A 14750-nucleotide genomic window follows, 5' to 3' on the forward strand; every position below is an offset into this window, starting at 1 on the left:
TTCCCAGTTACTTAGCAAGCTTAAAGCCTGGGTAGAGGGTAAAAACTGAGATGATTTCTCAGTCACTTATATAAGCTGATTCTTAATTCTTAATCTCATTCTTAAGAACATTCTTAATTTCGTTCCGTCTCTGTCATTCTCTCTCAACGATTCCATGATGATAATATATGAAAGACACTTAGTATCTATGCTATTATTCTGTCCTCCCTGCCTCCAAACTCACCTATGAAGTTTGCTCACACAATTATAAATGAAGTAGGTTTTATCTAAGATTGATTAATCAGAGTGGACTATCAACTCCTAAAATTATCAATCATTAAATTTTTCCTTTTAACTTTAATATGAAAACTCTTCCTTTCACTACATTAATTATAAATAATATCTATTATTTTTAATTTAGAAAATTTTTTCCCAGTCAATTCAGATGATTATAGAGAACACTTTCACATTCTGAAATAATGAATATTTAAAATACAATAATTTACAAGAATTAATTAACAATTAATTATCTTCTAAAATAACAATAAAAGTGAAGATATGTATTAGGTTTTCCACTCTACACTAGAAAATCCAGAAATGCAGTTAATGGAAGCATGGCCACCAATTCACCATTCCTCTTAGTGACTTGTGAGTTGCAGCGTCTTGGAAGCCCTTGTCAGAGGGTCACATCTGCTTGCTTGCTTTCTTTCCCTTTTTTTTTTTTTTTTTTTTTTTGTTGTTGTTGTTGTTGAGATGCAGTCTCACTCTGTCACCAGGGCTGGAGTGCAGTGGTACTTACTGCAACCTCTGCCTCCCAGGTTCAAGCAATTCTCCTGCCACAGCCTCCTGAGTAGCTGGTATTACAGGCACCCGCCACCACGCTAGGATAATTTTTTTTTTGTATTTTAAGTAAAAACTTGGTTTCACCATGTTTGCCAGGCTAGTTTCTAACTCTAGACCTCAAGCGATCTGCCTGCCTTGGCCTCTCAAAGTGCTAGGCTGCAAACATGAGCCATCGTGCCCGGCCAATTAAAACTATTTTCAACGGCTTTCTAATCTCGTCTGCAAAATGCAAATTTTGAGGAGACGCAAAGAAGACCTTTGCAACAAGAATTTTCAAAGTAATTCAACATTTTTAACATTGACTTTGGTGTACATTATAACCATTACTACATGCCCCCATTCTAGTGAACATTTTAGGTATTTTATGGGTTCTATCTTTGCATGAAACTATCGAAATATATCTTTTCACACTTAAAATATCTAACAATACAGAAAATAGTCACATAAGAAGAATCAAATAGCAAGGGAACACAAACCATATATTACAAATTGAAGATACTTTATATTGATTTTCTGTAAAATCACGAAGACAGTTACTTGTTTGCTTAGAAAAGACCCAAGCATGCTGCTGGGTAAATTTAAAGTATTTTTAAGAGAAAATGTGAGCATGATGGGTTTACTGCAAATTTCATACTTACAAGGCTACTATGAATGGTCGCAGTCTAGAAGTTCTGTAGATATCCAGATTACAAGTAACCTCTGGTGCTCCAAAGCCCAGCAGCCACAAATCTGGTGGGTCCTCACTGAAGGAGAGAGAAATCTCTGGACAAGCATCCTTTTAAAGGGTATGGGCCGACGAAAGACCACCCCCACTTCCTGAGATTGATTAGATTGCACAGAAAGGGGTAAATTGGCTGATTAGGTTTATAAAGTATTAAAAACCACACTTGGGGGCTCAAAGCTCAACAGACAAGTTTGGAATGAGATGTAAGAAAGTTGACTTAACACAGGTTAATCAAAGAAATATGTTAAGTATAAGAATTATTTCATTAAATATCACATGCTAATTTTTTTTTTTTGAGGCGGTATCTCACTCTGTCATCCAGGCTGCAGTGCAAAGGCTTGATCTTGGCTCACTGCAACTTCTGTCTCTCGAGTTCAAGCAATTCTCCTGCCTCAGCCTCCCAAGTAGCTGGGATTACAGGCACCCACCACTAAGCCCAGCTAATTTTTGTACTTTTAGTAGAGACGGGGTTTCACCATGATGCTCAGACTGATCTTGAACTCCTGACCTCAGGTGATCTGCCCACCTTGGCCTCCCAAAGTGCTGGGATTACAAGCGTGAGCCACTGCACTGGGCCACACACTAATTTTAAAATTTTGTTTCTCACTCTGTTTTAAAATTATAATTGCTTAAGTGCCTAGCCGTTATTTCTCTGAATATGTTCCAAGATAAAACACTAACTGGGATTACCAACACACCTGTACTGTGTAACTCTCTTGTTTAAAAAAGTACAGCAAGGAACTCAATTGTGTTTTGCATAATTGTATTTATGATGGTTGAAAAATTAGTTGTATCAGCCTGTTTTTCTTATATTAACTATTTTGACTGTTTCCTAATTTTTTTTGACTATTTCCTAATGGATTTACTGGAAATTTTATACTCACAATCCCACTATGAATGGTCTCAGTCTAGAAGCTCTGTAGATATCCAGACTACAAGTAACTCCTGGTGCTCCAAAGCCCAGAAGCCACAAATCTGGTGGGTCCTCCCTGAAGGAGAGAGACATCTCTGGACAAGCGTCCTTTTAAACTGTATGGGACCACAAAAGACCACACCCACTTCCTGAGGTTGATTAGGTTACTAACTAGTAATGATACTCTTGGTGTACAGGGACTGCAGAAAAGATAACTGACTACAGGAGCTACTCTATTGCTGGTGACTTACATAGCACACTATCTAGAGACCACTGATGGGCAGAGAATGCTAGCAGCCAGGAACCGGGTTGTGGTACCAGCTGCCACAGAAAATGTGCCATCCTCCCAGATTGGCATCCTCTATCAGCATTGTGCCTGGAGCTGATAGGGCATCTTTCCTAGGTCCAACTGTTCAGCTTTTCAAAGGTAGTGGAGAAGAGAGAGTGGCTGGCCCAAAAAGAAACAATGAAGCATCATGAGAATATTGTAGAAAGTATAAGGAAAATGGGAACATTTTAGAAAAGAAACTGCAGAACTTGGAAAAGCAAACAACTCTTTCATTAAAGACATAAATGCACTTAAGAGGCTTGTTATTGCAAAAAAAAAATAAAATAGATTATGTTTCAATGTATTTGTTGTGTTTATTTGCATGGCAAGTTTCATGACATTAGCTTTATTGAAAGAGTTATTTGTTCTGAAGAAAAGCAGCAGGAGTATCTCAGATTAGTATTGAAAAGCAAGGATACCATCAGGAAGAGTTGAGACTATGATAGAGGTTCACTTGAATGCTGAGTTATAAATCTGGTGAGGTAGTGCTGTGCAAGATGTTCTATAGGCAGAAAGAGGCAACAGCTAAGAGATTAAGATAGTTTCCATCGAAAGGAGCCTTGATATAAGTAACAGACAGAGATATTAAAGTCAAAACAGTATAATAAACATCTCTAGCCAAATATTTCAGGTATTACCATCTTATCCCTCGAAATTACTTATCTAAGACAGGTGCAGTGGCTCATGCCTGTAATCCCAACACTTTGGGAGACTGAGAGCGGTGAGTCACCTGAGGTCACCAGTTCAAGACCAGCCTGGCCAACTGGCAAAACCCCGTCTCTACAAAAGATAAAAAGAAAATTAGCCGGGCATGGTGGTGAGCACTTGTAATCTCAGCTACTTGGGAGGCTGAGGCAGGAGAATTGCTTGAACCCAGGTGGTGGGAGTTACAGTGAGCTGAGATCATGCCAGGGCACTCCAGCCTGGGGAACAAAGTGAGGCTCCATCTCAAAAACAAACAAACAAACAAACAAACAAAAAACAACTTATCTAATGTGATCGCATCTTCTCTAACCCAGAGTATCTGAGGTGTGGATTCCTGATTTGGTCCTAAGCATTTGACTGCATAGCTGAGACTGCTCTTCCTCTCAGCTGTGCTCTATGTCCTTGTTTCTCTGCTGTGATATCAATTTTGGGTGTCAGTTGGAGTGCAGACTTTCATGCTTGACCTGGGTGGTGCTTTGTGGCATGTGTGATGGCAGATCCTCATCAGGACACAGAATCAGAGTTAGTTTCTCAGAAAATGAAGATCTCAGAGGGAAGAGCTGTGCCTAACCTAGCCCCATAAAATTTGAAGATCAGTCCATGGCTCCACAGAAAAAGAAACACACCTAAAATTTCACATGGAATTACCTTCATTGACAAGTTTCTTGCCATATTTTAGTTTAGAAACTGTACCTATGAGTAGGTGACTATGAAGTAATGGCAACAGTAACAACAAATTGATATTACTCCTACATATAGAAAACAGCATTTTGCCTTTGTGGAAATAGAAGAGAGGGCATTTGCACAGAGGAGCGCCAAGCATCATCTGATGAGGGATGGGCACCAAGATTAGAAATGGTTACAGGGAAATATATAAACAGCAATAGATACTAACCACCTTTAATTTAATTTATTTACTAAGTACCCAATTTCGTGAGGTGTACTTTGTCTGCAAGATCTTCTTTTGTGATTCTTACTGTTGAGATCAAAGAAAGTAAATGGTTTTGTATCTGAATTTATGAGAACTCGAGCAGTTGCAGCTAACTTGAGTTTGTAAAAATATCCGGAACCTGAACTGATTCTGTTAAAGCAGGAGGTCGTATTGGAGAGGTCACTAGACTCTGTATACAATCTGGATGAATGCTTTTGAGCCAAATTTTGAATTTCTTAAAAAGCAGTGTGGCCTCAATTAACATCAGAGGATCTGAACATATCTGCTCTGCTTTTTGTCCTGTGTGAGATGTTGTGGAGTGAAGTGGAGCAAGGAACAAAGAAAGAGCACAGCCATGAGCTACCATGATAAGTAGCAGCCCTGAAACCAGAGTTCTCCAGCACAGGCTGGTCCTCAACAGTGAAATACTAGCTAATACTGGGTGTCTAATTTGCAAGAAGAAGACCAACATACAAAGAAAGAGCCTGTTGACTAAGCATTAGGGGTTATGACAGAAATAAAAAATTTTTCTAGAAATGATGAGACAGAAGCTAACCACCAAAATTACTCATGCGGGGAATATTGCCATAATAACCAACGAATGCATCTTTTACATGCTGGGAAGAGTTTTCTAAGGACTTCTTAATATTCTTAGGACTAGCACCAGAGAAAAGCAAAAACATCTGGATAAGACTGAATAAAAATTCCTTTCAGGTCCAGACACAGAGCCATATTATGCCTTTAATCCCAGCCTTTTGGAGGCTGATACAGGGGGAAGGCTTGAATCCAGGAGTTCAAGATGAGCCTGGACAACACTGAGATACCCTATTTCTATAAAAGCAAATTTTTAAAAAATTAGCCAGGCATGGTGGCACACCTCTGTGGTTCCAGCTACTTAGGAGGCTGAGGCAGGAGGATCACTTGAGCTTAGGAGTTTGATGCTACAGTGAACCATAATTGTTCCACTGCATTCCATTCTGGGCAACAGAGCTAGAACTTTTCTCAAAACCAACCAACAAATAAAAAAGATATTTTATTTCAGCATAATATTTTATTTGCATGTATTTGCATGTGCACATATATATGTGTGAGTGTTGATGTATTTTAGAGTAGAAGAAAAGCTTTAAGTCATGACATGGATGACATTTTGAGTTTACATCCCCAAACTGTAGCATGTGTTAGAATTATCCAAAGGGCTTGCTTTATAGCTATTTCTAAACCCCATCCTATAAAGCTAATTGTAACTACAGACATCTAAATAATTATTTATGTTAGGTATATAAGAGATACGTATCTGAGAGTATATTCTTACAGAATCAAAGATTTCCTTTTCAATAGAAACTTATTCTCATTAACAAATGGCCATAAAATGTTTTTTTAAAAGATGATACTTTTAAAAATAATATCAGTGGCCAGGCGCAGTGGCTCAAGCCTGTAATCTCAGCACTTTGGGAGGCCGAGACAGGCGGATCACGAGGTCAGGAGATCAAGACCATGCTGGCTAACACGGTGAAACTCCGTCTCTACTAAAAAATACAAAAAACTAGCCGGGCGAGGTGGCGGGCGCAGGTAGTCCCAGCTACTCGGGAAGCTGAGACAGGAGAATGGCGTGAACCTGGGAGGCAGAGCTTGCAGCGAGCTGAGATCCGGCCACTGCACTCCAGCCTGGGCGACAGAGCGAAACTCCATCTCAAAAAAATAAATAAATAAATAAATAAAAACAATATCAGCAAGATTTACCATTAACATCTCCACGCGATTTAGTCCTTCTGATATTTTTCTGTACATGTTTTTGTCCATATCCACTTTGTTTATACTTTAAAAAAAAACTTTCCAAAATAAATCATATTTATTTATTGTACTTTAAAGCTCAAAATGTATTTAGACACTTTATTAATTTAGGCTCTTTCAAATAATATCTTGTTATTTGATATGTTCAGTTAATTACTAGTTGGTAACTGTAGATATAAAGTTTTTAAATGGCAGAAGTCTACTTTACAAATTATGAAGCCTGAGATTGTCAAACCCTAATTTGATCAATGCACAATTTATATTATATTGTATGTTATAAATATGTACAATTTTCATATATTGATTAATAAAAATTTAAAAATTATTTTTCAAAAAAGTTGTCTTTTAAATAAAGGTTTTATTGGATTAGTTTGAATTTAGTAAAAATGCATTAAATAAAATCACCTGAATGTTTTTTCTGCACAGTACCGATTTCATTTCCCTACATTTAAAATTAAATCAGCCATAGGTGCCAGACATTGAGGCTCTACTTCTCTTTTTCCAAAACCATCCATCATCATCATTAGCATTTTGATCTTCAAATCTAAAAGGTGGTAGAAATTGATGGGTACTGAAGGGATTTGTGTTGTTGAGCAAGGTGAGATGGTAGCAGAACCTAGATTTCAGTGAAGAAAGGGCAGAAGTTATCAAAGAATGGAATGATGTATATTCAAATATCATATAAAAATACTATCAGATGTGGGAGCAGAAATGAAAGTAGATTTGGGGCCCCAGAAAATCAAACATGATTTTCCCACATGGGTGTTGTTTAACAATGACAAAAGCCAGGCATGGTGGCTCACACGGGTAATCCCAGTGCTTTCGGAGGCTGAGGCAGGTGGATCACTAGATGTCAGGAGATCGAGACCAGCCTGGCCAACATGGTGAAACCGTGTCTCTACTAAAAATACAAAATCAGCCAGGTGTGGTGGCACATGCCTGTAATCTCAACAACCCGGGACTCTGAGACAGGAGAATCACTTGAAAGTGGGAGACAGAGGTTGCGTTGAGCCAAGATCATGCCATTGCACTCCAGCCGGGACAATAGACGGTGACTCCATCTCAAAAAAAAAAAAAAAAAAAAACCAATCAATCAATGATAAGATAAACCAGCACTAACCAGAACTAGAGGGTGTTTGTAGAGGATTATTTACAGAGATTAGACATTGAGTTGATTTAATCAGTGGTGGAAAGGTAAATCCTTTCATTGATACTCTGTGCCACAGAAACCTAATCAGGGCGGGGATTTAAGGATCCTATAATACATTGGCCTCCAGAAAGCAAGGCTTATTATTTATAGAGGCATTTGGAATTTGCTAGACTGTGGAAATCTCAAAGAATAGCTTCTGTTATCCAGAAAGCCCAGAGGACAGGGAACTCCTGAGTCAAATGCATGAATTTTCCTGCAAGCACTGTTCAGACCAGTTGTAGAATATTCAGGTAAGTATCTCCTTTAATTTTGGTTCTTTATTTATACAAATTGTGAACTTCTGGAGGGACAGTCCTAGATATTATACAGTTTTATCTATAGCATGGTATCTAGAATTTAATTGGAAACCTTTATTGTAAAATATGAAATGTTCTATGTTGTCTGTAACTTCAGGGTGCACGCAGCCTTGGTCGTCTGCAAAGTTTTCAAAGTGCTCAAAGGCACTTTTTTATTTTCCTAATATTCCATTGAAGTTTTTATTTATGTAATAGTTTTTTTTTGTTTGTTTGTTTTTGTTTTTTTTTTTTCGACGGAGTCTTGCTCTGTCGCCTGGGCTGGAGTGCAGTGGCCAGATCTCAGCTCACTGCAACCTCTGCCTGCCGGGTTTACGCCATTCTCCTGCCTCAGCCTCCTAAGTGACTGGGACTACAGGCGCCCACCACCACGCCCAGCTGATTTTTTGTATTTTTTAGTAGAGACGGGGTTTCACCGTGTTAGCCAGGAAGGTCTCGATCTCCTGACCTCATGATCCGCCTGTCTCGGCCTCCCAAAGTGCTGGGATTACAGGCTTAAGCCACCGCGCCCGGCTATAATAGTATTTTAATTTATAAAATGTATTTTCTTGTTTGAATGTTCTTTTCAAAGCCTCTTGTTATTTTTTGATATATATAATGAATATATATAGTATGATATATTTATATTCTATTTTATGGAATAAAATATTACATGTATGACTTTGTGAAGGTTATAAATTTTTATTTTTTCATTTTTTATTTTTTATGTCACAAAAATGAAGAAAAATTAGGAATTCATACAGCTTCACAAAGTCACAGGAGTCCATACATTATGTTTAAGATCAAAACTTACAGTCAAATGGTTCAAGGATAAAAAGATGTCTTAAATTTCTAAGTATTTTGCAAGTGATGATGACAAAAAGTAAAAAGTAAACAAATAAAAGATGTATTCTAACACAGAAAAGGGGGCAATCACATACAATTGCCACGGTTAATTTTTTTGAGACAGGGTCTCACTGTTGCCTAGTCTGAAGTGCACTGATACAATCAAGGCTCACTGAAGTCTTGACCTCTTGTGTTCAAGCCATCCTCTCACCTCAGCCTCCAGAGTAGCTGGGACTATGGGCACTACAAGTGTGGGCCTGGTTAAATTTTTGTTTTTCTAGAGATGGGGTCTCCCTATGTTGTCCAGACTGGTCTTAAACTCCTGAGCTCAAGCGATTTTCCTGCTTCAGCTGCCCAAAGTGTTGAAATTACAGGCGTGAGCCATTGTGCCTGGCCCTATATAAATTCTTAGTTTTTCCAGTTTCTTTCTTTCTGTCTTTTTTTAAGAGATGGGAGTTTCTCACTTGTTGCCCAGGCTTATCTTGAACTCCTGAGTTCAAGTGATCCTCCCAGCTTAGGCTCCTAAAGTGCTGGGATTAGGGAATAAGCCTCCACGCCTGGTCGCAGTTTCATCATGGAAGTAATGGAACAGCAAGCATAAAATGACCTCATAGAGCTTTAAGGAGAAAAATAAGATATTAATAATACGTGTAAAACATTTGCATATTAGTTTCCCAGAGCTCCTGTTGTAGGGGTGGCCTGCCCCTCCACACCTGTGAGTCTTTCTTGTCAGGTGCGATGAGAGACTGAGAAAACAAATATGACACACAGACAAAGTATAGAGAAACAACAGTGGGCCCAGGAGACCGGCACTCAGCATACCAGGGACCTGCACCGGCACCAGTCTCTGAGTTCCCTCAGGTTTTATTGATTATTATTTTCATTATCTCAGCAAGAGGAATGTGGTAGGAGAACAGGGTGATAATAGGGAGAAGGTCAGGAAGAAAACATGTGAGCCAAGGAATCTGTATCACAATTAAGTTCAAGGGGAGGTACCATGCCTGGATATACACACATAGGCCAGATCTATGTTTCTCTCCACCCAAACATCTCAGTGAGTAAAGAATAACAAAGAACATTGCTGCCAACATGTCTCGCCTCCCGCCATAGGGCAGTTATTCTCCTATCTCAGAACTGAACAAATGTACAATCGGGTTTTATACCAAGGCGCTCCGTTCCCGGGGCAGGCAGGAGACAGTGGCCATCCTCCATCTCAACTGCAAGAGGCTTTCCTTTTTCACTAATTCACTTCAACACAGACCCTTTATGGGTGTCGGGCTGGGGCACAGTCAGGTCTTTCTGATCCCACGAGGCCATATTTCAGACTATCACATAGGGAGAAACCTTGGACAATACCCAGCTTTCCAAGGCAGAGGTCCCTGCAGCAAAGTGGCTGAGGCAAAGTTACAAATTAACAACATCTCAGCAAAGCAATTGTATAAGGTATAGATCAAAATCAAAATGGAATTTCTTATGTCTTTCTTTTCTACATAGACACAGTAATATGTGTCTGATCTGATCTCCCTTTCTGATCTCCCTTTCTTTTCCCTACAGCTGTAATAAATTATCACAGATAAAACAATAATTTGCTCTTTCACATTCTGAAAGCCTAAAATTTAAAATCAACATGTTGACAGAGTTGGTTCCCACTGGAGATTCTGAGGGGAAATCCAGCCCCTCCCTGTCTGCTAGCTTCTGGTGGCTGATGGGAACCTTTAGCTTTCATTGGCTTGTGGCAGCCTAGTTCCCCTGAGCTCTGTCTCTGCCTCTGTCTCCACATGGCTGTCTAGGTGTCTAAGACATTCCTTTTATTTCTTCTATAGTGATACCAGTCATTGGACTTAGGCCCCACCCTAAATCCTAAATCCAGACTAATCTCATTGGGAGATTATCGAGGTAATTACATCTGCAAAGATCCTATTTTCCAAAGGTCATATTCACAGGTTTCAGGGGTTAGGACTTAGACATATATTTTGGGGGGCCACTCTTTAACTTGCACTTTGAAAAAATGCCTGGCTCATAAAAGAGCCACATAACAACAAAAACACAACTGTATTTTTATTTTCACTCCTTTATACACATCATCCTAACCTTTACAATTGGGAAGACAGCACTTCTTTTCCTAAATTCAGATTCTGAATATTCCACATCTCTTTTCTAATGTCAATTCTATGTGACTTACCCTTTTTCTGAGTTAGAATACATCTTATATTTATTTATGTATTGATTTTTTATAATCGTCACTTACAATATGTTTGGAAATTTGATATCTTTTAATCCCTGAACCAATTCAGAGTATGTTTTAATCTTAAACACAAAGTATGAAATCAAATATTTTTCAAGTTGTTTTTACTTTCCTTTGTAAATGTTATTTTTCTCTTAATTACTCTCCTGTTGTATTATTAAGTTTATTTTTATTTTTTTAGGAGATTGATGAAAAGACTTTTTTCCTGATTTTTGAGATTAAAATTCAATAACTTTCAAGTTTACTCTCTTAAGTTTTTCACAGTTTATTTTAATTTTTTCTATAAATTTTAATTTTTTATTTATATTTTCATTTATTATGGAACAATTTTCCAAAAGTCTTTTTGACATAATAAATTTGATATATGAGTTATTATTTATTTTATCTTCTACCTCAACTATGGACTTGAATTACTATCCAATATTTTAAAACATTTTAATCTATGTATTGAGGCATTTGTGTTTTGAGGCATGTGACATTGTAACTAACATTCTTCATACTTCTAGTTAGTGAATTCTTTTTTTTTTTTTTTTTTTTTTTTGAGACGGAGTCTCGTTCTGTCGCCCAGGCTGGAGTGCAGTGGCCGCATCTCAGCTCACTGCAACCTCCGCCTCCCAGGTTTATGCCATTCTCCTGCCTCAGCCTCCTGAGTAGCTGGGACTACAGGCGCCCGCCACCTCGCCCGGCTAGTTTTTTGTATTTTTTAGTAGAGACGGGGTTTCACCGAGTTAGCCAGGATGGTCTCGATCTCCTGACCTCGTGATCCGCCCGTCTCAGCCTCCCAAAGTGCTGGGATTACAGGCTTGAGCCACCGCGCCCGGCCTTCTAGTGAATTCTTAATGTCATTCAAAGGCTAAATCCTTCTATACACTACTGAGAATTAAAAATAGTTCTCAAAAATATTCTCACATATACAGAAACTCATTCTCAGAATTTCAACCTACACTGGCATCTTAACTCTGTTCTCTTTCCCTTCTAATGCATATTTTCCCCCGAAGGTCCCATGTTCCACTCCTTATGCACCCTCTATTTAAGGTCTGGTTTAATTTCATGTTGTATGTATTTGTACACAATTTTACTTAAGTGAGGCTTAGTCTTAGAATAGATTATCCTAAAAAGACTAGTGAAAGAGATATGAGAATTTGGAGAATTTGTTGGGAAATCATGTCCCAGAGGAATTACATGTCCCAGAGGAATTTACTTTTTAGGTTGGAAAAAAAAAAAAAAAAAAAAAGGCAGTAGTCATCTGCTCTGCCATGTTTTCAGGTTCTATAATGGAAAATGCCAGGTATTTTGGAGGTACTTTCTGAAGGAAGCCAAATTTTCACTGAGGCTTAAAGATGAACAGTTAACAAAATAAAATTGAAATGTTTTATAATTGTCATTAAATCCTTGATATTTAAAAGGAGAAGGAGTATGGTTCACAAGAAACCATGCATTCCCATGCATGGATCCTGTAGAATCTATAATTCAGTCTCATCACAGGTTCACATTCCCCCATAAAATGGTAACAGTTGGACGCATGTCTGGAGCAGCTCTTGGGCTTGTCCTATTGTATCTTCAACTTCTCGTCTGTACCTTTAGCTATGGATATTTGGGCTGTGCTTAGAAAATGGCCATACTCAGGGCACTGTAGAATGAACAGTCTTTCCCTTTTAGGCATTTCTCCTTCCACTTTAACTTTTGACTCTGTCTTCAGGGCATTTCTGTTATATTAAGCTTCTTAAGTGAGTGGTCTGGTGTTTGTCTTATGCAACTCAATTTAAGACTGGTTCACCTGAGATCTGGCAGAAAGCAGGCTGGGGTGGGGTGTGGATATATTGAATATCGTGCATGTAGCATACGAAAGGCAAATATGGATTTTAATTCAGAAATGGGCAATGTTTTATTTGTATTGTTAAGAGTAAATTAATTACACAAGGGACATATGGCAAATAGGGTGTAATTTCTTTCATTAATCCCAATGAAGCAGAGTAACTTTCCTTTCTTTCTCCTCAGAAATACAAAATCACACATACTGCAGGACTTCCAGAAATAAATAATCCACTGACACTTAAAAGTAAAGAACTCTGTATTCTTGCTCTGGTGTCTACATAACCGGGATCTTATAAGTAAGCCAAAGACATCAAAATGGCTTTGCCTAGAAACCAAGGCCATTGGTCAAACGAAGACATCTTGAGGTTACTGGAACGCATAGAGAATAATCTCCCATCTGATGGCAAAGGCACGTTCAGCTCAATTCAGTCACACATGGACTGGGGAAAAGCAGCTTTTAAAAACTTTTCTGGTGAAATGTGCAGACTCAAATGGTTAGAGATTTCTTGCAGCTTGAGAAAATATGGCAGTTTGAAAGAATTAGTCCTGGAAGCTAAGAAATGTGTTAAAAATACAGACAAAAGTCAAAAAGGCAGGAACCATCCAGACTTTCCAAAGAGGCCCCTTACTGCTTATATCCGTTTCTTCAAGGAGAATTGGCCCCAGTACTCCCAAATGTACCCTGGGATGAGAAGCCAAGAACTGACCAAAATCCTGTCAAAGAAGTACAAGGAACTCCCAGAGCAGATGAAACAGAAATATATTCAGGATTTCCAGAAGGAAAAGCAAGAATTTGAGGAAAAACTTGCTCGCTTTAGGGAAGAACACCCTGATTTAGTTCAGAAGGCCAAGAAATCTGATGTCTCCAAGAGGATTCAAACCAAAGTGCAAAAGAAGGTTCAGAAAAATATGGAAGAAGTGAGTTCTCTTCCAAAAACGGATCAATTTTTCAAGAAGGTAAAATTTCATGGAGAACCTCAGAAACCCCCCATGAATGGATACCACAAATTTCACCAAGATTCCTGGTCAAGTAAGGAGCTGCAACATTTGTCCCTGAGGGAGCGCATGGTAGAGATAGGCAGACGCTGGCGGCACATCCCTCAGAGCCAGAAGGATCATTACAAGAGCCAGGCTGAGGAGCTGCAGAAGCAATACAAGGTGAAATTGAATCTCTGGCTTAAGACTTTGTCACCTGAAAATTATGCTGCATACAAAGAATCGACCTATGCTAAGGGTAAGAATATGGCCATGACAGGAGGCCCGGACCCCAGGTTGAGACAAACAGATCCTCAGTCCTCATCAGCAAGGGGTCTGCAAGAAGGGTTTGGGGAGGGGCAGGGGCCCCAGGCTGCAGGAACAGATTCATCACAGACTACTTGGGTAAACTGTCATGTCTCCTTGGAAACAGAAGAGAACAGGAAGGAAGATGGAGAAGAGGAAGAAAGCAGTAACTCTTCAGACTGCAGCAGTGGAGAAGAAATGGAAGTTGATGTCTGAGGGCAGTGGCTCTAGTGCAGCTTCCTCAGAGGACTTCTAACTGGGACTCTACCTGACTCAGAGACTCCACATGACTCAGACTCCAGGGTCAGGCAGAGTTTCTCAGCAAAAGCCCATTCATGCCATCCATGTCAAAGAAAAGGGACTCTTCTTCTGCCTCTTTTTACTTCTTTTTTTTTTTTTTTTTTTTTTTCCTTTTCTTCCTTCCCCACTCTCCTCCCCTATACAAAGTAGGACAGGTTGGAAAGAAGCAACTTGGTGCAGCACTCTCTTACACCAGGATTGCAAACCTGGGAGGGACTCTCTGGGGAGAATCAATACGTTTGAGCCAATACTACCCTTATCCTTAAAAACAGACAAATATCATCCCTTTCCCAGTGAATTTTATGCAATTCAAGTTTCTAGAATGAAGCAATGATTAGGTGTAGGGTACACATTGTATTAGAATGAATATTTCTGAAGCAAGAAACTTTGCTTTACTCATTTTTGTCCTGCTAAAGGTAGTAAGAAGACACCCATGGGCCTGGGACCCTGACCTTCCCTGTGGAAATGTTTTTCAGGACTCCTGCAGTTAATCTAGGGTTGGGGATATTTGATGAAAAGTGGGGTAAGTGTCTTAAGAAAATTGTTGTACTCTTGATATCTCTCTCC

General features: G+C 39.0%; 1 protein-coding gene across 1 annotated transcript; it reads left to right on the plus strand.

The window, feature by feature from the left end:
• The first annotated feature begins 12068 nt into the window (after positions 1-12068).
• On the plus strand, positions 12069-14099 carry UBTFL1 (upstream binding transcription factor like 1). The gene is made up of 2 exons (XM_023209160.2): positions 12069-12075; positions 12904-14099. Exons 1-2 carry the CDS (start codon positions 12069-12071, stop codon positions 14097-14099), a joined length of 1203 nt encoding a protein of 400 aa, XP_023064928.2.
• Positions 14100-14750: the final 651 nt, after the last annotated feature.

The sequence above is a fragment of the Piliocolobus tephrosceles genome, chromosome 13 (assembly GCF_002776525.5).
Source record: "Piliocolobus tephrosceles isolate RC106 chromosome 13, ASM277652v3, whole genome shotgun sequence".
Lineage (NCBI taxonomy): Eukaryota > Metazoa > Chordata > Mammalia > Primates > Cercopithecidae > Piliocolobus > Piliocolobus tephrosceles.